At 34.7% G+C, this 24,066-nt stretch overlaps 1 protein-coding gene across 1 annotated transcript in view; it reads left to right on the top strand.

Moving 5' to 3' along the window:
* Positions 1-24,066, top strand: part of LOC145260460 (dynein axonemal intermediate chain 4-like) — a 160,170-nt gene that overhangs the window by 119,288 nt on the left and 16,816 nt on the right. The window contains exons 17-21 of the mRNA XM_080118537.1: positions 8,025-8,157; positions 9,573-9,660; positions 18,640-18,768; positions 20,137-20,220; positions 21,354-21,451. Of these exons, the coding sequence (XP_079974663.1) occupies positions 8,025-8,157; positions 9,573-9,660; positions 18,640-18,768; positions 20,137-20,220; positions 21,354-21,451 (532 nt within the window). The remainder of the gene's footprint in view (positions 1-8,024; positions 8,158-9,572; positions 9,661-18,639; positions 18,769-20,136; positions 20,221-21,353; positions 21,452-24,066) is intronic.

Below are 24,066 nucleotides of genomic sequence, written 5' to 3'. Positions count from 1 at the left end.
AACTGTTGTTCCCCTAGGAAAGGGTCATAAAGAAAGACGTGAACAGCAGCATTAGATAGGAAAAATATATTGTACAAGAAAGTGAATACAAAGAAAGGTTGTTGATATTTCCAAGTATTAACTTAGACAATCTAGTTTCATGTTAGGTCACAATATTTCCCCCATGAGAATATTAACTTTCGGGGTCTTTAATAATGATTAGAAGAGTCTATTATGAGTGAATAAGCAAGGTTTGTCACGGTGAGCGATAGCAGCTAAGGTAAATTGCAGTAAAACTGTTATTTGCAACTTTCTAAAGAAACCCGAGAATTATGGAAAAGCAAAATCCTTTCTTGGTCCCCCCCTCCCCTCAAATTTCTCCTACATTGAGTAGGAGAATCAGACGGGTTGTTATGAATGATAGACGACTTTCTTCTAGTCAAATTAAGGCGGTACAGATGCTGATTGCAGTCCAATAACCATCAGAAGACACTTACAACAAAAAGACATGGTAAATAAAAAGTGTAAACAAATTCCTTGATTGTTTCCACGTCACAAAGTGGCCCGGCCGCTTAAGATTTGGTCGTGAATACCAAACCTGAGACGTTGAGAAGTGGAGGAAAGTCCTGTTTTCTGATGAGAAAAAATTCAATTTAGATGGTCCTGATGGCTTCCAGCGATATTGGCATGACAAAAATATGCTCCTTGAAATTTTTTCCACACGTCATAGTGGTGGAGGGTTTGTAATGGTATGGGGTGCCATTTCTTACAGAGTGACGATGGAGCTCCAGATGGTGCAGGGTCGTCAGACAGCAGCTGGTTATGTTAGCATGCTACAAAAAGCATCTTTGATGATGGAGGGCCATCGTTTGTGTGGGGATTGATGGTTATTCCAACAGGATAATGCTGCAATCCACAATGCAAGACAGATCTACAAAAAAAAAAAAATGGTGTCCATCTCTTGGGACACCTGCATGCTCACCGGACTTGAATCCAATTGAAAATGTTTGGGAATGGATGACAAGAGAGGTTTATCGAAATGGCAAACAATATTCAACAAAAATGAACTTCGTGAAGCCATCTTCAGAAACTGGAGCAGCATCCCCCGCACCTTAATGGAAACCCTTATTTCTAGCATACCCCAAAGAATTTTTGAAGTTATCAAAAGCAGTGGAGGTAGAACTCATTATTAAGTTTGATTGTTGAATGTTTTCATACACTTTTTGTACAGTATTGAAAGATTTCAATAATTTTTAATTATAAATTATTTATTTACAAACATAATGTATCACACAAGTATAGCATCATGGTGTTATGTGCTTTGAATTTTCGAGGTATACCTCATTTTCAGAAGGTGAAGCTCGAAGATTCAAACCTGATAGATAAAGCAAAAAAAATAAAAATAAATAAAAATAAAAATAGACAAAGAAATGAAAAAAAAAAATATAAAAGCATTACCCCTCCCCTCCCCAACATACACACACAACATCCACCATATCGTTATGTACCCTTTTTTTTTTTTTTTTTTACACAGTGGTCACCACTTATCAAGGCACAGAAGCCACTCAGGGATAAGGGTTATTGCAAGTACATTACGTTAGTGTGGAGATTTGATGAAGTGTTTACTTAAGGGGGCGGTTCATTAGGAATTTGTTAACGTTGGACTTGAACACATCCAAGTTGTAGTCAGGTGGGAAGCAGGCAGACGAAACAGAGTTCCACATGAGTGCAGTTCTAAGAAAGAAGCTTTGTTCATGGAATCCACGTTTTGATTTAAGCACAGATAAAGAGTGGGGGAAATTTTTCACAGTGGATTCAGCTAGACGGGTGTTTTTCGTAAAAGATTTGCGAGGGGGGACCAGAGATTGGAGTTCAGACGAGCACCTGCCATGGAAATAACGATAAAACAAGGATATTTTTTTTTTTTTTTACAAAAGGCATCACCACATTATCAAGGCCCAGAGGCCACTCAAGGATAAGGGTTAAAGAGTGTACAGTAGAAATTGGTCAATATAGTAATCATTAGTAATGAAAATTTGGTAAATTTGATAACTTATATGGAACGGCTCATCAAGAACTTATTTACTTTAGACTTGAACACAACCATATTGTAGTCAGCCGGAAAGCAGGAAAACGGAAGACAATTCCACAGGCGTGCAGTTCTAAGAAAGAAGCTTTGTTCATGGAATCTACGTTTAGGTTTAGGCACAGATAAAGAGTGGGGGAAATTATTGATAGTGTTTACAGCTAGACGAGTGTTTCTTGTGAAAGTTTGGCGAGGGGGGACCATAGATTGAAGCTCAGTTGAACACTTTCCATGAAAATAACGATACATCAGAGACAAACTCGCAACATCTCTTCTGTGAGATAGAGGTTGCAAGGAGGAGAAAAGGACATCTCCTACGAGGCTACGAAGTCTATTTTGAACTCTATCAAGGCAGGACAAGTCCTTTCTAGCAGCTCCTGCCCAGATGTGGCAACAGTATTCCATCCTTGGACGTACCTGGCTCTTATATAGATAGAGAATAGCATCAGCAGTGAGATATCTACTGGATCGATAGAAAGATCCCACCATTTTTCCAGCGGCCTTGGCAACAGATTTGATATATGTGTTCCATTTAAGATCAGGAGTAATGGTCAAGCCCAGAAGCTTGTCAAAACTTGAGGCTTCCTAAAGACGAGAGCCATTCATTTCAATTGATGACAAATGTGGATTAGAATGTTGATGATGTAAAGAGAGAAGCTTGGTTTTAGATGGATTAAAAGTAACCAGCCACTCCTTTCCCCATTATACTATGTGCTCAAGATCAGAAGAGAGAGAATTGGAGAGAACTTGGTCGTTTACTGACTTAGATGTGGTACCATAAATGGTAGTGTCGTCAGCATAAATGTCTACAAATGATGTAAGGATATGATTTGGAAGATCATTAATGTAGATCAGGAAAAGAGTTGGGCCCAGGATGGATCCCTGAGGGACACCGGCATTAATACTGTGAGCTTCTGATTTTTGCCCCTCAACTACTACTCTTATGAACCTATCAGAAAGAAATGATTTAATAACTGAGAAGGCTTTTCCAGCTATACCATAGCTAGCGATCTTATGAAGTAAACCTTTATGCCATACCCTATCAAAGGCTTTAGATATGTCAAGAGCAATTGCCCTAGAAAATTGCCACCGTCGAGAGATTTGCTAATCCTATGCGATATAACTGTAAGGACATCTGCTGTAGATCTAGCAGAACGGAAACCATATTGAGTGTCACTAAGAAGGTTATTTTTGTTGAGATGTTTGATTACTTCTGTATTTAACACAGATTCTAGCAACTTACTCATGACGCACAGGAGACTTATTATGCTTGCAACGTCTCTTCTGTGGGAGAGAGGTTGCAGGGTAGAGAAAAGGGCATCCCCCACTAACCCATGAAGTCTATTTTGTACTCTGTCAAAGCAGGATAGGCTGTTTTTAGCAGCTCCTGCCCAGATATAGCAGCAGTATTCCATCCTTGGACGTACTTGGCTAGAATTCTGCTAGCCTCCCATTTCCGATATGACATAAAGATGGGTAGATCGCATTTTCCAGACTCTTAAGCTAAGGTTAAAAAATGTTTCTATCTAACTTTTGAAATCTATTTTGTGCTAATTACCACTAACTGTTCCTTATTGCAGCTTTGATCTTTGTCTTGCTTTTTTGTTTTTTTCTCTTTATTGTTTTGAATTCCTTTTTGTCAAATATTAACCAATACTGTATTGTTACATGTAAAACGAAAAGAAAAGAAAAAAGTCACCCATGAAAACGAGAACCGTCCAAATTAAAACCTTAATCTATTATCTAAACTCAAATGTAAATTACCAAAAATTAAGCCGACTTCACAAACTGATAAAAGTTCATTATTGGATTTTAATTATAAGGTGAAGCTCAAATGATTCAAACTCGAGATAGATAACGCCAAAACATCCCCACATGAATTAGAGACAAGTGTCCTGAATTGATAATTGAGCACCGGACTAAAGTAGATATTAATAAGTCCCTTGTACCTATTCCCTTTTTTTTTTAAATGGAGAGTAGATAATGCAGTAACTCTTGCTTCTCCTTTTTTGACCCTCAGTCCTCATTACAATGAGTGATTTTTCTGACAAAGGGTGAAGAAAAAGCTGCTTTCCAGGTCGGTAGTACTTCATGAACAGTAGTTTGAGATGTCGGAAATTTTTCTGTTTCTATGTCTATCCTTATGGTCATGTCACTAGTAAGGGTGCTGGAGGTAAACGTTTCATCTGGGCTGACGTTATCCGCCTGATAGTCAGGGACCCGAACCTTAGATTAACCACTAAGGAGGCTGTCCTATTAGCAGGTGCAAAGTACTGGGGCTGCTGTATTGCCATTTGGTGAATGGGTTCTGGACCATACAGTAGTCTCTGGTGGGGGCCTCTCGATGCCATACTAGTGAGTAATTGTTACAGCTTTACCTTATCATGTGCTACATAAAAAAAAATTTTTCCTGTCCTTTTCTCTCTTACTTTCCCTCTCTATCCTGCTCTAACCAAGTATGCCGACCTGTTCCACAAATCCCAAAACCTCAACATGAAATATCTCCAGAAAAAAAACTCGAATAAACCTAGAACCCCATCTTCCAACGTAGACCCCTACTACCATGTCTCCTTCTCCAACATCAGGGGTCTACGTTCCAACCTTCCAGAGGTTGAAACCCAATTACAGGAGACGAAACCAGACATATTCTTTCTAAGCGAAACTGGAATAGGACCGACCACTTCCCTAGATGAGTTCATAATTAACGGATACTCTAACTTAACATCTAAATCTGACTCCCAAGACCGCCATGGGCATGGAATATGTGCCTACATTAAAGATGGCTTCCCATGTGGCATGGATATCTCTAAAGAAGATCCTAATTTACCTTATATGTGCTTCCGGGTTGCACTTGCTTACGCCACTGCATTTATATTTGCCCTCTATCGGCCCCATAGCAGCTGAGTTACTATCTTTAAGAGTATATCTGAGAAAATAGACCACATCATGTCTGCACATCCCTCGGCTAACATTCATATCTGTGGTGATTTCTATGTCTATAACATGGAATGGCTGACCCACTCAAATAAGACAGATGATGAGGAGAGGTTCTGTCATGATTTTGCCATTGCTTATGACCTCACTCAGATTGTTCGCGAGCCCACCCATGTGCCTGATACTACAGATCAGTATGCAAGCCTTCTAGACCTTTTTCTCTCCATTTCCCCTAAGCTATGTTCATGTTCGTTCTTTCTCCTCTAGGATCCTCCGACCACTTCGTCGTATCAGTTAAGATAAAAATGAAATGTAATAAGTCCCCAGATGTACCCCTCCACCGTACTGTATACCGATACTCCATGGCTGACTGAGATAGCTTCCATACATTCATATCTGATCTACCTCTGCATTCCATGTTTAAAAAGGATGTGTTCTCTATAGTATAAGAACTGACCGAATGGCTAATTGTAGGCATAGACCGATTCATACCATCTAAAAACTTCCAACAAAAACCTAACAGCCAGCCATGGCTCTCCCCAGAATGTGCTACTGCCATCGCGCACAGAAATCACTTTTTCCATAGCTACCAACGTAATAGATGCACTGAGATTAAAGCTGCTTTCAGGAATGCCAGCAACCACTGTAAAAGAGTAATAAAAAATGCAAGAGAGCTATATTCTCAGTCCGTTAAATCCAAAGTAGTTGATCAGTGGCTTGGTTCACACCAGTTTTGACAAATAACAAATAAGATCCTGAACAGAAGTGTGCGTTCTATCCCAACCATTATCAATGACCCTGAGGTTATCTCGTCAGCATCAGACAAAGCTAAACTATTTGCCAAAAACTTTGCAGAACACACTAAGTAACATACAAATATCTGTGCATGAGGTCGTCAAGCTAATCAAGAACCTTGATTCCAGTAAAGCAATTATAGTGTTAAAAAAGCTTCAACCAGAACTTGCTCCCATACTTACGAAACTGTTTAAGCGTTGCCTTAAGGAGAAGTGTTTCCAACACCCTGGAAAACCTCATCAGTATGCCCTGTATTTAAGAATTTAGGTGATAAGTCATCTCCCTCTCAGTACAGACCAATAAGTCTCCTGTGTGTTATGAGTAAGTTGCTGGAATCCATATTAAATAGAGAAGTAGTCAACCACCTCAGCAGAACCAACCTTCTTAGTGACACGCAATATGGTTTCCGTTTTGCAAGATCTACCGCAGATGTGCTAATGGTTATATCTCATAGGATTAGTGAATCTCTTGACAAAGGCTTCCTTTCTAGGGCAATTGCTCTTGACATATCGAAGGCCTTCGATAAGGTATGGCATAAAGGCCTACTTCACAAGATTTCCAGCTACGGTATAACTGGAAATGTTTTCTCTATCATTAAATCATTTCTTTCTGATAGGCTCATAAGAGTTGTGGTCGATGGATAAAAATCAGAAGCCTGCAGTATTAATGCTGGAGTTCCTCAGGGGTTCATCCTGGGCCCAACTCTCTTCCTGATCTCCCTAAACACATACTTAAATCATTCGTTGACATCTATGCTGATGACACGACCATCTATGGCAACACATCAAAGGCTGTAAATGACAAAGTTCTCTCTGATTCTCTCTCCTCTGATCTCGAGCGCGTGGTTCAGTGGGGGAAGTCGTGGCTGGTTACTTTTAATGCATCTAAAACCAAGCTCTTATCTTTACATCATCAACGCTCTAATCCCCATCTGGCATCAATTGAAATGGATGGCTCTTGTCTAGGAGAAGCCCCACGTTTTGACAAGCTTCTGGGTTTGACCTTTACTCCTGATCAGAAATGGAACACGTACATCAAGTCTGTTGCCAAGGTCGCTCCAGAAGATATCTCACTACTGATGTGATTCTCTATCTATATAAAAGTCAAGTACGCCCAAGGATGGAATACTGCTGCTATATTTGGGCAGGAGCTGCTAAAAACAGCCTATCTTGCTTTGACAGAGTACAAAATAGACTTCGTGGCTTAGTGGGGGATGCCCTTTTCTCTTCCCTGCAACCTCTCTCCCACAGAAGAGACGTTGCAAGCCTATCTTTGTTTAATCATTATTTCCATGGCAGGTGCTCGTCTGAGCTCCAGTCTCTAGTCCCTCCCTCGCCAATCTTTTACGAAAAACACCCGTCTAGGTGAAACCACTGTCAAAAATTTTCCCCACTCTTTATCTATGCCTAAATCAAAACATAGATTCCATGAACAAAGCTTCTTTCTTAGAACTGCACGCCTGTGGAACTCTGTTTTGTCTTCCTGCTTTCCTCTTGACTACAACCTGGATGTCTTCAAGTCCAACGTAAACAAATTCCTGATGAACCGCCCCCTTAAGTAGACACTTTTATTAAATCCCCACACTAACGTACTGTACATGCAATAACCCTTATCCCTGAGTGGCTTCCGGGCCTTGATAAGTGGTGATCACCTTGTAAAAAAAAAAAAAGAAGAATTTTTGTCTCTGGTCTTATAATTTTGATCATGTGTAAAAAGCCTAATTTAATAAAAATGTAAATTTAAAAAATAAATCTTTGGAATGTAGCTTTTTGTTTCCATAACCTTTTAGATTGTAGTATTGGTAACCTTAAGTCGGAAGAGTTTAAAATCTATCCTTAAATTTATGATTTGCAGTGTATTGTGCATATAACACAAAAATATCAAGAAATGTTTCTTCGGCACTAGACAATTGAGAATCAGCTATTAACAAATAATAATCCACAATTCTGTTTTTGTCATTGACAAAACTAATTAATAAATCCAATCAATTAAGAAATATCTCATTTCTCTCAACAGATAAGAGCTAACTATTTTTTTTGTCTGCCACCAAATCCTACATGCTGTATAAAATTGGAGGTTTGTATCAATTTTTAAGGCATTTAATCACACCATTTACAATTGTCACTTGATGCGCTCTCCCCCACTTCCTCATCCCCCTAAAAGAGTCTAGTTTTTAAAAATTTATCATTTCTGCCAATTGAAATGTTTTAATTTTTGTCTTTCTTTTCAGATCTAATGCGATTACGTAGAACCGTTACAAACGCAAAAATTGTCGGCAAAAATCGTGAGAAAAAAGTGGAAATGTTTATCTCCAGATACGACGGTGGAATGTGTTTGGATTTCCATCCAACCATGCCAAACATGTCAGTCAAAAAATATTCAGATTTTCTTTTCCTTTTTTTTTTTTTTGGTGGTCATGCATGGATTGATTGTTTGCTTCCAGAATTTACAAAACGATTTTAGGTTTTGTGTTAAAATGTTACATTTGGAAAAGATGAGGTGGTGGATGGAGGACAAATAAAATCAATTATAAAATGATGTTAGGGAAGTAAAAATTTAATTTAATACATTATCAGTAATATTCTATAATTCCCAACTCTGGAGAATACATTATTAGACCAAAAGTGGCCAATGGACTTTTAGGTTCATGTTTCTCTTTCTTTCTTCTTCACGGAACTACATCTATCACTGTTTTTATGACAAGGGGCGAGGGCGGCATGTTCCTCCCCTCTTTGTGACAAGTTTTCATAATTGTAAATGCATTTTATACATTTGCATTAAAAACAATTCTTCTTTGTTTAATTGAAAGTTTCAACCAAACAAAAGGATTGATTAGTAATGTAATTAACAATTCTGCCTTATCTTATTGGTCCGTTTCGGTTTTTGACAAACTCTTGACTTATTTCAGAAAACTTGGTCAGTGGCGTCTTGTCTCAGATATTGATCAAGATCCTAATATTCTGGTTATGATAATAATTAAAAAAAAGCAGAAAGCAAAATCTCCCCCTGAGATCAGCTTATGGCGAATTTTCCCAACAAGACCTCAGTGAAAAATATTTAACATACTGAGATAAAGGCCATTGCTTTTTTATCAAAATGTCAACCAATTTTTATTTCACAGAGTTCTCCTTTCACTATTGGATTCCATTTAGTTTTTATTGACAAAATAACTCAAAGCTTTTCCTTAAGTAAAATACAGAATATTTCTTTATTATCTCGTTTTTTATGACTCTACAAGTATTTAACACAGTTTGGACTTTTTCTTTCTTTCCTTTTTTTCACCCTCTGAATCTCAACGTTTGTCTCTGTGGCATATCAACCCTTTTTTTAACTTATCACTGACACAAAGAAGACATCCACTGAGTTCTTTAAAGTTTTTTTTGGAGAGAATGGACTTAAGAAGAGAGAGAGACTAAATAACTAAAATTATTTCCATCTTAATCCAAGAGGGAAGAATTGCTGTTTTCTGGGTCAGAATATCTGACACTTATTGTTGGCAAGTTTTTAACCTTAAAGTACTATTTTTTTAGCTCTTGCATCAAGTGGCTTCATGGCTTGTCTGGAGCAATTTTCATAAAATAATCGTTACTTACTGTTATGGGTCCCTATTATGTAAGAAAAGGTATAAAAACAACATTTTCATGTGTTCCTTTTGTGTTTTGTTGTGCTTGTTAATCTTGAAAGCAACTAATACAAACAATGCATGTTTGAAAAAACGTATCATTAAAAAATTTTCTCTGTTTTTATATCCACTTACATGATTGTCTTTTATTTGTAGATATTTGGTTGGAACAGAAGAAGCGTTTATTCACAAATGTTCTTGTTCATATAACGAACAATATCTTGAAACTTACGTCGGACATTTGGTAAGAATTTGTCTTCAGTTTGAAAAAAACTAAAACTGAAAGATTAAATCTCGATAAAAATTAATCTGAATTGTGTTGTATGATGATACACGTTATTGGTTTAATGCCAACTTCAAAATGAACAGAGGATGAAGTATAATCTTTAACAGATTCAACATCATTATTATCGCCTCCAGTCAGTCTCGAAAGACAATCGATACCTCCTATAAGGTAACTGCACATATTATTATGAGGCTAAGGTTATGCGTTCCCCAACCAGACTTCTCTTGAATCAACACTGCTTGAGTTCAGTAGCAAGGAGAAATTCAGGACAACTGGAATCAGTACGGAGATAAGCGGAAAGCACATAGAGCATCTGGAATGTCTAAATGGTCACCCATTTTAGTATTGGCCAGACTCAACACTGCTTAACTTTGGTAATCTGATGGGAACCATAGTGTAAACATGATTATGCCGTATTCAACAACTTACAGATTAAATGGTAAGGTAGAAGCCACGGGATGTATGATGCTTACAGTCTATGATGGAGACGCATTTATGTTTATCTCTCTAAACTTGATGCTCCAAGGGAAATACCTGTATTAGCTTTTTAGGTTGATACCTAACACTTTGATATTTAATTTTAATTTGGTAAAAGTACAGAATAGTTAACATTGAAGAATTTTAAAGATTTTTGTTTTTATACTTTCTTTTTCTATGTCTATCTTGACAACAACGAAGGTCATTATTCGTCGATATAACTGTTCTCATCTTGAGTGTTATTTTGACAATGTTTTGGTTAATAGAACCTCCGATTTCGGAAGTTCTATAAACGCAGGAATTTTCCTGATAAACTCAGGAATCTTTTTTGCATAGAATTTAGAATGGAACACTTTATTTGATCCACAGAGGTTGTATGCTCTCATTCCATCAGCCATGACTAGGTTGAGTGTTATTTTGACAATGTTTTGGTTAATAGAACCTCCGATTTCGGAAGTTCTATAAACGCAGGAATTTTCCTGATAAACTCAGGAATCTTTTTTGCATAGAATTTAGAATGGAACACTTTATTTGATCCACAGAGGTTGTATGCTCTCATTCCATCAGCCATGACTAGGTAGAAGTCCTAAGTAATTTAGCAGTTAACTGTAGAGTGGACTTTACTGAATTGGAGACTAGCGCTGAATTTATAACACCGTATGATGTTCCACATTACTTTTTTCTGATCCGTCTCATCAGTTGTCCCCATTCTCTATCTACCTTCATATCTGCGTCAGATGTGTCGTCTGCCATCACTATGTCATCATCTGTCTTTTCTATGTCCATCATCTCGTATATATCATACAGAAGTACACAGTCCTCTATTCTTGGCCTTTGGGGAGATGATTGAGGGGGTGGTTGTATGGGAGAATAATCTGGCATATCCATGACAAGTTGGATTGCGTAGTGTGATCCTGCCACTTCCATTCAACTGCATCTGGTATTGTCTATTACTCATGGTCTCGACAACTTTCCCCATTTTGTCCATCGTTGCAGATATGGTACCTTCTGATTCTGCACCTGAACGGATTCACTGACCTAAAACACTTGGAGTGAACGGTTGTTCTTTGTTTTGCATATGCTTGTTTGCCATTGCCTTTTCTCTCAATTTTTAGGTTTTTGTCAACCGATCGTGGATACGGTGCTTCTTGCAAAGTATAGGACAGTGATCCCTTATTGTCCGACCATATAATATTTCAGCTGGTGATAATCCGAGATCCTGGTAGAGTGTGTTCCTATGTTTAATCATCGTCTGTGATGCCCGATCGTGACGTAGTAGGTGGCTGTAGCCATCAATGCAGGCCATGAGCATTCTTTTGGCCATTATTTTGGGGATGATGTGCGGATCATATACGTCTTTTTATGTACCAGTCATCCAGGAACGATTTCTACTTCAATGAGTCGAATGGTGGCCCTCCATCGAATGATATCTCATCTGGTGCACCATATGTGCAGAACTAACCCCCTCAATGCATTGCATACTGCTGTAGCTTTCCCTGATGGTAGCGAGACAACTTCAATCCAGCCGGTGTATTGGTCTGCATATACCATATAATTCTTCCAATGCGTATCCAGTCCGTGACAGTCTTTTGGAATGGGAATTCTGGGTTTGAGGGTAGCATTAGTGGTCCTCTTGGTTGGGATGAAGCAATCGAGTTGCATTTTTGACATTGTACCCTTGTTTGTCGGATACTAGTATCTAGACTGAGCCAAATTAATAGTTGTCGTGTTAGCCAACATCCCATTCACTCATTGATGGGTGGAGTGCAGTGCTTCTAGTACTTCAGCTTTAATTATGTAGACTGAGCCAAACTCAGCTGCTTTGGTATCAGAATTTTATCCTCTTTATTTACACCACGGCTTACATGTACAAGCCTCTTCTGCGAAATAAATAAGGGCTCTAGATACTCTCGGTCGCTGTTTCCTTCTATACGTGTGTAGACCGACTGGTGTTGTTTCGCCTGTATGTCTAATACCGTGGTGACTTGTTCGAGCTTGACTTTCTACAGCCTGAAATACCGGTGTATTTTCTATTAACGGCATCAAGTTGTCGGACAGTCGACCTAACTCTACCAAGGGCATCTCGATGTGAGTCACTATCACCGGGGCAATTTGCTTCGGCAATGCGCGTATGAACTTATGGCGCACTATTTCGTCGCTTGCTCCTATTCTATTAACTGTTAACATCTCCTGGAGGTATATTGATGGACGACCCGCCAACATAGTGGTCCTCATCAATTTCTCCAAGAGTTCAGGTCTCTTCGTAGGTAGACAATACCGACTCCCTTAATTTAACATAATCTCACGAGTGTAAAACCGCTGGCGGTATATTCGCCACTACGTCAGGTGGCAATGCACTTATAACGGTATAAAATTTGGTCTCGTCCGTAGTAATATGTCGGAGATGGAACCGTGCTTCTAATATTGCAAACCATCCCTCGACACTAGTTTTCATAAATTGTGGGAGTTTTACGCTTACTTGTTGAGCATCCATTATGATTTTACTAATATTATTTATTTGAAAAAAAAATTGTATGATTATTTTTATCATTATTATATCTTTTGTTAATATTTTTTTTGGAAGCTGCAACCAAAAGAAATGGCGGGGGGGGGGGGGGCTAGGTATAATAGAAAGGAAGGAAAAGCGTTTACTCACCAGAGGTTGAATTAACCGAGAGATTTGTGTTTCAAACTTATTGATAAAAAACATTTTTTATATATATATATATATATATATATATATATATATATATATAATGTGATTAGTTTTTTTGGAAAAAGAATTCCAGCAGAGTGCTCAATTAAAAGGAAAATCCAAATTTTAAGAGCGTTGATCTTCGCATCAAAATATAGAAAGATAAGTGAGCTCGATAAGGAAACAATCATGCAAGCTCGACAGACCCTTTTATTTTTTGACGATAAAACGTGGGTCAAAAAATCAAACCCCGAAGACCCCTTTGACGTCGCGATGGGGGCGTATGACAGTGCGGATATCTGCGATCTGGTTGGACTTTTTCTACTGGAGACCATGAAATATAAATTCCCAGATCACTTTTTTGGATTATATAGAGATGATGGACTTTGCCTATCGCGTGACTACAATGGATGTGCACTAGACAGGCTTAGAAAAGACCTAACTGAATTTTTTAAGGAACTAGGCTTTAAAATAATAATACAGACAAATTTAGATAGAGTAGATTTTTTAGATGCCACTCTAGATCTCGAGAAGAAAATGCACAAACCGTTTCACAAACTAAATGAAAAACTCATGTATATAAATAAGGGTTCATGCCACCCACCCACAGTGTTTAAAAATATGGTAGCGAACATTAGCCAAAGGATTTCACGGCTTTCTTCGAACGCTGAAGTGTTCGAGAAAGCAGCACCATATTATAATGACGCACTGCATCAAAGTGGGTTCAATGAAAACATAAAATTTCAACAAACCCAGAATAAAGAAAATATAAAACGAAAGAGGAAACGGAAAATAATCTGGTTCTTACCTCCGTTTTCATTGAACACTAAAACTAGAGTAGGGCATTGTTTTCTTAGCCTTCTAGACAAACATTTTCCAAGAACACATAGACTACATACACTTTTTAATAGAAACACGGTGAAAGTTAGTTACTCGACAGCTCCATCAATAAAGTCGATAATATCCAAAGAACCAAAAAAGATAGATAACGCAGGCTGCTCTTGCAGGACCAAAAATAGCTGTCCATTGGAGGGTAATTGTAAAGCTGAATCCCTTGTCTATGAGGCCACAGTAACGGAACAATCCACAAATATACCGGAAATATATATAGGTATGACAAAAGGCCAATTTAAACAAAGATATTATGCACATATGAGCTCCTTTAGAGCTAATAATAGGATGAATACAGCATTAGCTACCCGCGTGTGGGAGCTTAAAGAAAAAAATACACCCTTTTCCATAAAATGGAGAAAAATAGAGCATAGACCAGCATACGTCCCGGAATTAAGTCAATGTTCACTCTGTAACGCAGAGAAATACTACATCCTCCGGTCCATTCATGACCCAAAAATAAAATGTTTAAATGTGAGGAGTGAAGCTTTAAAAAGTTGCATACATAGAAGGAAGGGTCTCCTAATAAATTGGATCAATGAAAAGAACAACACTTAGATGTTGTTTTTATATATATATATATATATAAGGAAAAAAAATTGTAAATACATAAATAATTAGTCGGTAAACTTGGATTTTAATCGCAATTATATTATAGATTTTTAATTAATGTCATATATATATATATATATATATATATATATATATATATATATATATATAAAAAAAAAAAAAAATTATATTTTATAAATGTAATTTATAATCTATTTCGAATTTAAAACTATAGAAAAATATAATAATGTTAATAAACTAGGGAAATCACTTAGGATAGATAAATACTCACTTCCCCAAACCTTGAAAGATTTGGGTTTTTAAAAAATAATTTTTAAACGTATTTCGAAATTTTTAAACGTGATTCGATATAATTAAAAATATATTTTTTGAAACTTTAAACGTATTTTTGGAAATTTTTAAATGTTCGATATAATTAAACGAATTTTTAAGTTTTTAACCGATACCAATACAGATTTTGAAGTTTTTATACATAAGGAAAGAGATTTTAGAATTAAATGGGGTTCAAATTAAAATCGATTCATATAAAAAAACATTTTTTCGAAATTAGATCTTAAATTTAAATAATTCAAAGTTGAAAATTAGGTATTACATTACCCGATATATATATATATATATATAGATATAGATAGATAAAAAAAAAAAAAAAAAAGGGGGGGGATTAAACAAAACGAGATTTGAACGTGGTTTCGCGAGGTATATATACTTCACACTTCCGGTTATAAGATAGACGAATATTGGCTGAAGAGAGCTCGATAAAGATACCTTAAACGGGCCTTATTATCGGGCTTGAAACCGACGGTACCAATGACCTGTCTCAACTAACAACTTTCTGTACACAAAATATATATATATATATATATATATATATATATATATATATATATATATATCTTCTTCTTTTTTTTTTTAAAGAAATATATATATATATAGTTCTGGTTAATGTCTTTGACAAAACCTGCATTATTGTTTCTACACGTTCTAATTTCCTCACGTGTTTAAGATGGCGACAATTATTTTTGTATGCGTGTTTGAAAGTTTTTTTAATGTTTTTTTTTGTGTGTGTGTGCGTTTTTTTTTTTTTTTGTATGTATCCGGGCAAAAATATTTGAATTTTGTAGAACTGTGTCTTACAATTAATTTGTTTTTTTTTTTGTTGTATTTATATATATTTTACAAGGTATCCGCCTTCGGACTTCTCAGGCCAGGTCTTTGAAAGGGGAAGTGACGTTGTCCTTGTGTGCGTACGTGTGCGCCTGTGTGTGTATACACATGAATGTGAGTGTATGTACGCGAACGTGAATATATGTACGTATGTGGACGTGCGCGCGTATGTTTGTGTGCGCGTATGTATATGACAAGTAATATAGCTTGAAATGTGAATGCGTGTTTTTGTGTGAGACTAGAAAAGGCTCGCGCAAATTTGACAAAAAGATTTCCAAATTCGACAAAATATAAATATGAAGAAAGTCGAAGATTACATCAGCAGAAACATGAAAAATAACACTCAAGATGAGAACAGTAGTTTGAATAATTCAAATAATATGAATAATCAATCCTCATGGCATAAAGGCCTACTTCACAAGATTTCCAGCTACGGTATAACTGGAAATGTTCTCTCTATCATTAAATCATTTCTCTCTGATAGGCTCATAAGAGTAGTGGTTGATGGACAAAAATCAGAGGTCTGCAGTATTAATGCTGGAGTCCCTCAAGGGTCCATCCTGGGCCCAACTCTCTTCCTGATCTACATCAATGATCTCCCTAAACACATACTTAAATCATTCGTTGACATCTATGCTGATGACACGACCGTCTATGGCAACACATCAAAGGCTGTAAATGACAAAGTTCTCTCTAATTCTCTCTCCTCTGATCTCGAGCATGTGGTTTAGTGGGGGAAGAGGTGACTGCTTATCTTTAATGCATCTAAAACCAAACTCCTATCTTTACATCATCAATGCTCTGATCCCCATCTGGTATCAATTGAAATGGATGGCTCTCGTCTAGGAGAAGCCCCATGTTTTGATAAGCTTCTGGGTTTGACCTTCACTCCTGATCTGAAATGGAACACGTACATCAAGTCTGTTGCCAAGATCGCTGGAAAGATGGTGGGATCCTTCTACCGCTCTAGAAGATATCTCACTACTGATGCAATTCTCTATCTATATAAAAGCCAAGTACACCCAAGGATGGAATACTGCTGCTATATCTAGGGAGGAGCTGCTAAAAACAGCCTATCTTGCCTTGACAGAGTACAAAATAGACTTCGTGGCTTAGTGGGGGATGCCCTTTTCTCTACCCTGCTACCTCTCTCCCACAGAAGAGACATTGCGAGCCTGTCCTTGTTTTATCGTTATTTCCATGGCAGATGCTCGTCTGAACTCCAAGCTCTGGCCCCCTCTCGCAAATCTTTTACAAAAAACACCCGTCTAGCTGAATCCACTGTCAAAAATTTTCCCCACTCTTTATCTGTGCCTAAATCAAAATGTAGATTCCATGGACAAAGCTTCTTTCTTAGAACTGCACGCCTGTGGAACTCTGTTCTGTCTGCCTGCTTCCCACTTGTCTACAACCTGGATGTCTTCAAGTCCAACGTAAACAAATTCCTGATGAACTTCCCCCTTAAGTAGACACTTTATTAAATATCCACACTAACGTACTGTACTTGCAATAACCCTTATCCCTGAGTGGCTTCCGAGCCTTAATAAGTGGTGACCACCGTGTAAAAAAAAAACAAAAAAAAAATTCAGAAGCATAAAGGCTATATTTTTGCCATTCTTTTTATTTTGATTTATGGGATCTCAAATATGAACTTTTCATGCACTTTAACACAAAAAAAAATCTTCTAAATCATTTTTTCACTTTAAAACTAAACAGGTTTGGTAAACAATTTAATTTTCGTGTGTTTTATAAAAATTATGTGGGTGTGTTTTTTACAATTTTTAGACAATTAAGTAATTCTGTAGTTTTACCTCAAATTTTAATCAAATTACATTTTTTGTAATTGTTAAAGTGATGCATATTCGTTTCTATCTATTTGTGTTTATTTTTATAATTGCAGGTCCAATATTTGTTTTTATAATTCTAGGCTCAACATTTGTTTTTATAATTCTAGGCTCAACATTTATTTTTATAATTCTATGCTCAACATTTATTTTTATAATTCTAGACTCAACATTTGTTTTTATAATTCTAGGCTCAACATTTGTTTTTATAATTCTAGGTTCAACATTTATTTTTATAATTCTAGGCTCAACATTTGTTTTTATAATTCTGGGCTCAACATTTGTTTTTATAATTCTGGGCTTAACATTTATTTTTATAATTCTAGGCTCAACATTTATTTTTATAATTCTAGGCTCAACATTTGTTTTTATAATTCTAGGGTCAACATTTGTTTTTATAATTCTAGGCTCAACATTTGTTTTTATAATTCTAGGCTCAATATTTATTTTTATAATTTTAGACTCAACATTTATTTTTATAATTCTAGGCTCAACATTTGTTTTTATAATTCTAGGCTCAACATTTGTTTTTATAATTCTAGAGTCAACATTTGTTTTTATAATTCTAGGCTCAACATTTGTTTTTATAATTCTTGGCTCAACATTTGTTTTTATAATTCTAGGCTCAACATTTATTTTTATAATTCTAGGCTCAACCTTTGTTTTTATAATTCTAGACTCAACATTTGTTTTTATAATTCTAGGCTCAACATTTGTTTTTATAATTCTAGGCTACACATTTATTTTTATAATTCTAGACTCAACATTTGTTTTTATAATTCTAGGCTCAACATTTGTTTTTATAATTCTAGGCTCAACATTTGTTTTTATAATTCTAGGCTCAACATTTGTTTTTATAATTCTAGAGTCAACATTTGTTTTTATAATTCTAGGCTACACATTTATTTTTATAATTCTAGGCCCAAGATTTTTTTTTATAATTCTGGGCTCAACATTTGTTTCTATAATTCTAGACTCAACATTTATTTTTATAATTCTAGGTTCAACATTTATTTTTATAATTCTAGGCTCAACATTTGTTTTTATAATTCTAGGCTCAACATTTATTTTTATAATTCTAGACTCAACATTTGTTTTTATAATTCTAGGTTCAACATTTATTTTTATAATTCTAGGCTCAACATTTGTTTTTATAATTCTAGGCTCAACATTTGTTTTTATAATTCTAGGCTCAACATTTTTTTTTTATAATTCTAGGCTCAACATTTATAATTCTAGGTTCAAAATTTAATTTTATAATTTTAGGCTCAACATTTGTTTTTATAATTCTAGGCTCCGGTCTATTGTGTAACTTGGTCTCCATTTCTGCCAGATGTGTTTCTCAGTTGTGGTGCTGACTGGACTGTCCGTATATGGCACCAAGACAGACTGACCCCAATTCTCACTTTCTCATCTTCTGTAGTAAGTAACTATCTTCACTTGTTTGTTCATTATACTCGTTTATTGAAAGTGATCAAGAGTTTTAAGACTGAAGTAAGTTCAATTCTAACAGCCAAGCTTGATGGATGATTTTTCCATTCGCTTAAACGATCAGTGTTTTTGCCTGAATAAAAATCTACAATTTGAATTCTTGATTATTTTTACAATTACTGTATCAACTCCACCTCCGATTGGTAATTCGTTTTTAATTGAATGCTTTATGCTATCTTTTGTTTATTAAATTGTTAGGTGAAAGCACAGATTAGGGAAAGGAAGCTCCCTCCCCCCTTGTTAAGAAAGGCTTTTCTAAATAATAAAATTATTATTTAGAAAAACCATTCTTAACATGGGGAGGGGCAACCAAAAGTGAATTGGAAATAGTAATCTTAAAAATAACCAAATTCTAATTCTTAATTAGTAGATATTTCTGCTTCTTGCTATTGCTTTGCAATTTAATTAATATTCATTACTTGAAATCATTGAAACCAAACTAATTTATAAGAAAAAGACAAAACTTGCACTTTCTCTGTTCATTCTGTTAATAATAATAATAATAATAATAATAATAATAATAATAATAATAATAATAATAATAATAATAACAGTAATAACAGTAATAACAGTAATAACAGTAATGATAATAATAGTCATAGTAATAATAGTAATAATGATAGTAATATTATTTATAATAATAATTTTAATAATACTAGTAATAATAATGGTAGTGCTAATAACTTTAATAATATAGTAATAATAATAGTAAAATAATAATAATAGCAATAATCATAAAAACAATCATAGTAATAATAATAATTATAATAGTAATAATAATATTAGTAATAATAATATTAGTAATAATAATATTAGTAATAATAATAATGATAGTAATAATAATGATTATAATAGTAATAATAATGATAGTAATAATAATATTAGTAATAATAATAATGATAGTAATAATAATGATTATAATAGTAATAATAATGATAGTAATAATAATATTAGTAATAATAATATTAGTAATAATAATGATAGTAAAAATAATAGTTAAAATAATAATAATAAGGAAATATTTTTGTGTCTTTATCAAAAGTAAAAGAAATCCTTTTCTTTTTATTTTTATCATCAGTTATTATCAAGATTAAGCCTTTCCTTTGTTAAAAAAAAATTAAATTTGCATACATGATTATTAAAAATCAGCCTGATACATATATGTTTATTTTTATTATATAGAAGACAATTTCTTTCTGTGAAAGATTTCATTCAGACAACAATTTATTTTTTTTAAATAAATGTTAACATTTTTCATTGCAAATTTTCAAATTGATGTTTGGTTTTGTTATTTTTCAGGTTTTAGATTCTAAATTTGACGCAAACAGAACACAGAAATCATTCCAGTTGTCAAGAACAGGAGATAAAACAGTTTATCGTCTGGTAAGTCAAAAGGGGAAGAAAGTAGGGTTCAAAAAAAAAACCCCAAAAAACAAAAAATGCTATACAAAAGAGCATTGTTTCATTTTCTTAATTTATCTAACTGTACTGTGCCAAGCAGATAAAATGAAGAGTTCCATTCGAAATTCCGTTCAGTTCGACATAAAGATTCTCAAGTTTGACAAGATGCAATTACAGAAAATCAGAGTTTACATTGGCTGAAATATTGGGAAAATAACACTGAAGATTGGCTGAAACATTGCAAATATGCTAAACATTATGAATTATCAATCCTCATCTCATCCAAATAATATTCTGGATTGTACAGGGAGGGAAAAAAAGATAAGATTGATAAACTTATAAAATATATTTGAATAACATGTTATCATAATTTGAAAATTATCAAATTTATTTGTTTTAGTTAAGTTTAATTAAAGAGTGAAAACAGCAAAAAATTTGCGAGTTGTTCCCCTTTATATCTGAGTAAGTTCGTCTGTTCTGATAGTGAATGCTGGGCTTCACCCAGTCCTCTCTCACTCGCCCGCCATGATAGATCCATGATCAGATGGATCTGTAATGTTAAATCTAATCAGACCTAACATATCAGGTCAGAGGATTTGCTGAAAGCGCTACATTTTCCTAGCATAGAGATTGCCCTTAGGAAGAATCAGTTACGCTGATGCGGTCATCTGAAACATTCATCCTTCTAGATAAACAGCTGAAGAGGTGTGGATGTCTTGAATCACAGAAAGGTTGGCCGGCCAAAGAAAACTTGAAAGCAAGTCATTAGATCAGACGATGCAGCAGAATTTGGAGACAGTCAACTATAATAATAAGAGTAAGCTTGAAACGTCTGAACCCTGAACAAGGGAAAAGTGACTTTAATTGAATTGGAGAAGAAGAAAAATAAGAAGTAGATTTTTAATGTCGTTAATATTAATCTATACTATTTAAAACATAAAATTATTTTTCAAAAATAAAACAATTGGCCCCTACATCGCGACATAAAAGGGTATCATGTTTTTTATTTTTTTCAATTTTTATCAAAATCTAATCAATTTATCAAATTAAATTTTTTTGGTATTTAAAAATATTTTTGGCTTTCTTAAGTTTGATTTCAAAATTCTTTTTTATAGAAAAATGTGTTTGCTGTTGATTGGTCTCCTAGGTCATCGACGATATTTGCGTGCGTCAATGAAGAAGGGGTTGAAGTGTGGGACTTGAGTAAAAACATGTAAGTAAAACTAATTCTTTTTACTTGGAAGAAAAATCATGTAGAACTCCTGTTCCAACAATATTAATAATGACAACAGCAGCAGCAACAACAACAACGGCAGCAGCAGCAGAGAAACAATTTGTGTAAAATATTCAATATTCATTGCTTGAAATACTTAATGCTGATTGATCAGTTCTATCTTCTATCAAAATACTCAATTTTAATTGGTTACCAGACTTCAACCAATCAGAAAGAGTCGCCTCTGAAAGCCAAACAACTGTTGACATTGACTACAGTACAGCCACCAATTTTTTTTTAATAAGGAAATCGCTCTAGTCAAGACATAAAGCTAAAAAATGGAAGAAAGTACTACTTCAAGGTCTTAAACTAGTCAATGACAAGACAGATTCTGATTGACAAAGCAGCAATTCTCCCCCCTTTATCAGAAACATTGCTCATGGTTTTAGTCAAAATAAGGGAAGCGAGAAGTATGAGGCTACTGAAAGTAAACTCATGGTCCACTTTCTCCTTAAATTTGCTGCACAAACTTATATCAGTAGAGTGTTATTAACTGTGGCAGACTCATTGTAGTCAAGCTAAATCTAGCTGTAGCCGCTTCTTGGTATCTGGCGTCTTGGCAAACAGTACAAATCACAGTCAATAAAATAAAATGACAAACAAATCAACACATGGACAAAACTTTTGAACTCTTTCCTTTTATTTTTTGTTCAACATAAACGAAATAATAATAATTGGGTATGACATAATTATTATTAATAATAATTTATTGAGTATGACATAATTAATAATAAAAATAATAATTAGGTATAACATGATTAATAATAATAATAATTAGGTATTACATGATTAATAATAAGAATTAATTAGGTATGACATGATTAATAATAGTAATAATTAGGTATGACATGATTAATAATAATAATTGGGTATGTCATAATTAATAATAATAATTGGGTATGATATAACAAAAATAATAATAATAATAATAATAATAATAATAATAATAATAATAATAATAATTGGGTATGACGTAATAATAATAATAATACTCAAGTATGACATAATAATAATAATAATAATAATTGGGTATGACATAATAATAATAATAATGATAAGAAAAAGAATAATCAGGTATGAGATAATAATAATAATAATAATAATAATAATAATAATAATAATAATAACAATAATAATAATAATTAGGTATAACATGATTAATAATAATTATAATTGGGTATGACATGATTAATAATAATAATTGGGCATGACATAATTAATAAATAGTAATAATAATAATTTGGTATGGCATGATTAATAATAGTAATAATAATAATAATAATAATAATTGTGGATGACATAATAATGATAATAATTAGTTATGGCATAATTAATAATAATAATTACGTATGACATAATGATAATAATAATTAGGTATGACATAATAATAATAATAATAATAATAATAATAATAATAATAATATTAATAATAATTAGGTATGACATGATTTATAATTCTGATTTCGTTTATGAACATCTCTCTGGAAAGGGATGGGATTCATTTCCAGAGGATTTCCCTTAATCCTGGCTTCAAACCAGGAGCTTCAAAAATCAAGGGTTTTCATAAAGATTTTGGTGGTACCTATAATTGCAGAGGTTTGAAGGCCGTCTAAAACATCGTGATTTGTAGTTTTTTCAATTGTTCTTCCTGACGACTTGATACTACCCCTAGTGTACCAACTATGACTGGGATTATTTGTGTTTTAACCCCGTGTATACGCCTTATCTCCAAGGCCAATGGAGCATAATTGCTCCACATCTCATTCTCCTTCTCTCTCACATTCCTGTCCCAGGGTACTGAGAAGTCTACAATCTGCCAGTTTTTTGAGACCTTGTCAATGACGACCAAATCCGGATGATTATGTTCCAATTGCTTGGTCGTTATGACACTTTTGCCCCACCATACCTCTACCTTGCCATCCTCACTTGTTCTCACTTCATTAGGCACCTCCTCAAACCATTTTCCAGCACACTTCACCCCAACCCTCTTACACACCTCCCAATATATCTGGAGTCCCATGCGATCGTGTCTTTTGCGGTACTCTCTCTGGGCCAGTCCACTACACCCTGCTGCAATGTGCGCAATTGACTCTGAGGTCTTACCACAAATTCGGCATTCTGCAGCAACTTCCTCTCCTAGAACCACTTTTTTTAACAATTGTGCTCCGAATGTCTGCTCTTGTGCTGCACAAACAAAAGCTTCAGTACTCTTAGACAGATACCCAGCTCTAAGCCATTGCCATGATCTTTCATCAGCCACTTCTGCTATATCCTGGAAGAACCTCCCATGCATTTTCTTCCTAGCCAGTTCCTCTGCCCTTTCTCTATTCATACGTTTCACATAATAAGCCTTGATCTCACATACTTCCACTTCATTGGCCACAACCTTAAGCATCCACTCCACACTTCTAACCACATATTCCTTCAACGACATCTCCTCAGTTCTAACCCAATCTTTTACACTTTTCAATCCTCTCCCACCATCTTTCCTCTTTTGATACAGCCTTGCTACGCTACTTCGAATGTGAAATATACCAAACATTGCTAAAACTTTT

Source organism: Euprymna scolopes, chromosome 3 (assembly GCF_053919585.1).
Source record: "Euprymna scolopes isolate OS-2025 chromosome 3, ASM5391958v1, whole genome shotgun sequence".
Taxonomy (NCBI): Eukaryota; Metazoa; Mollusca; class Cephalopoda; order Sepiida; family Sepiolidae; genus Euprymna; species Euprymna scolopes.
The sequence above is the reverse complement of the archived record's forward strand: the minus strand, read 5'-3'. Positions and strand labels throughout refer to the sequence as shown.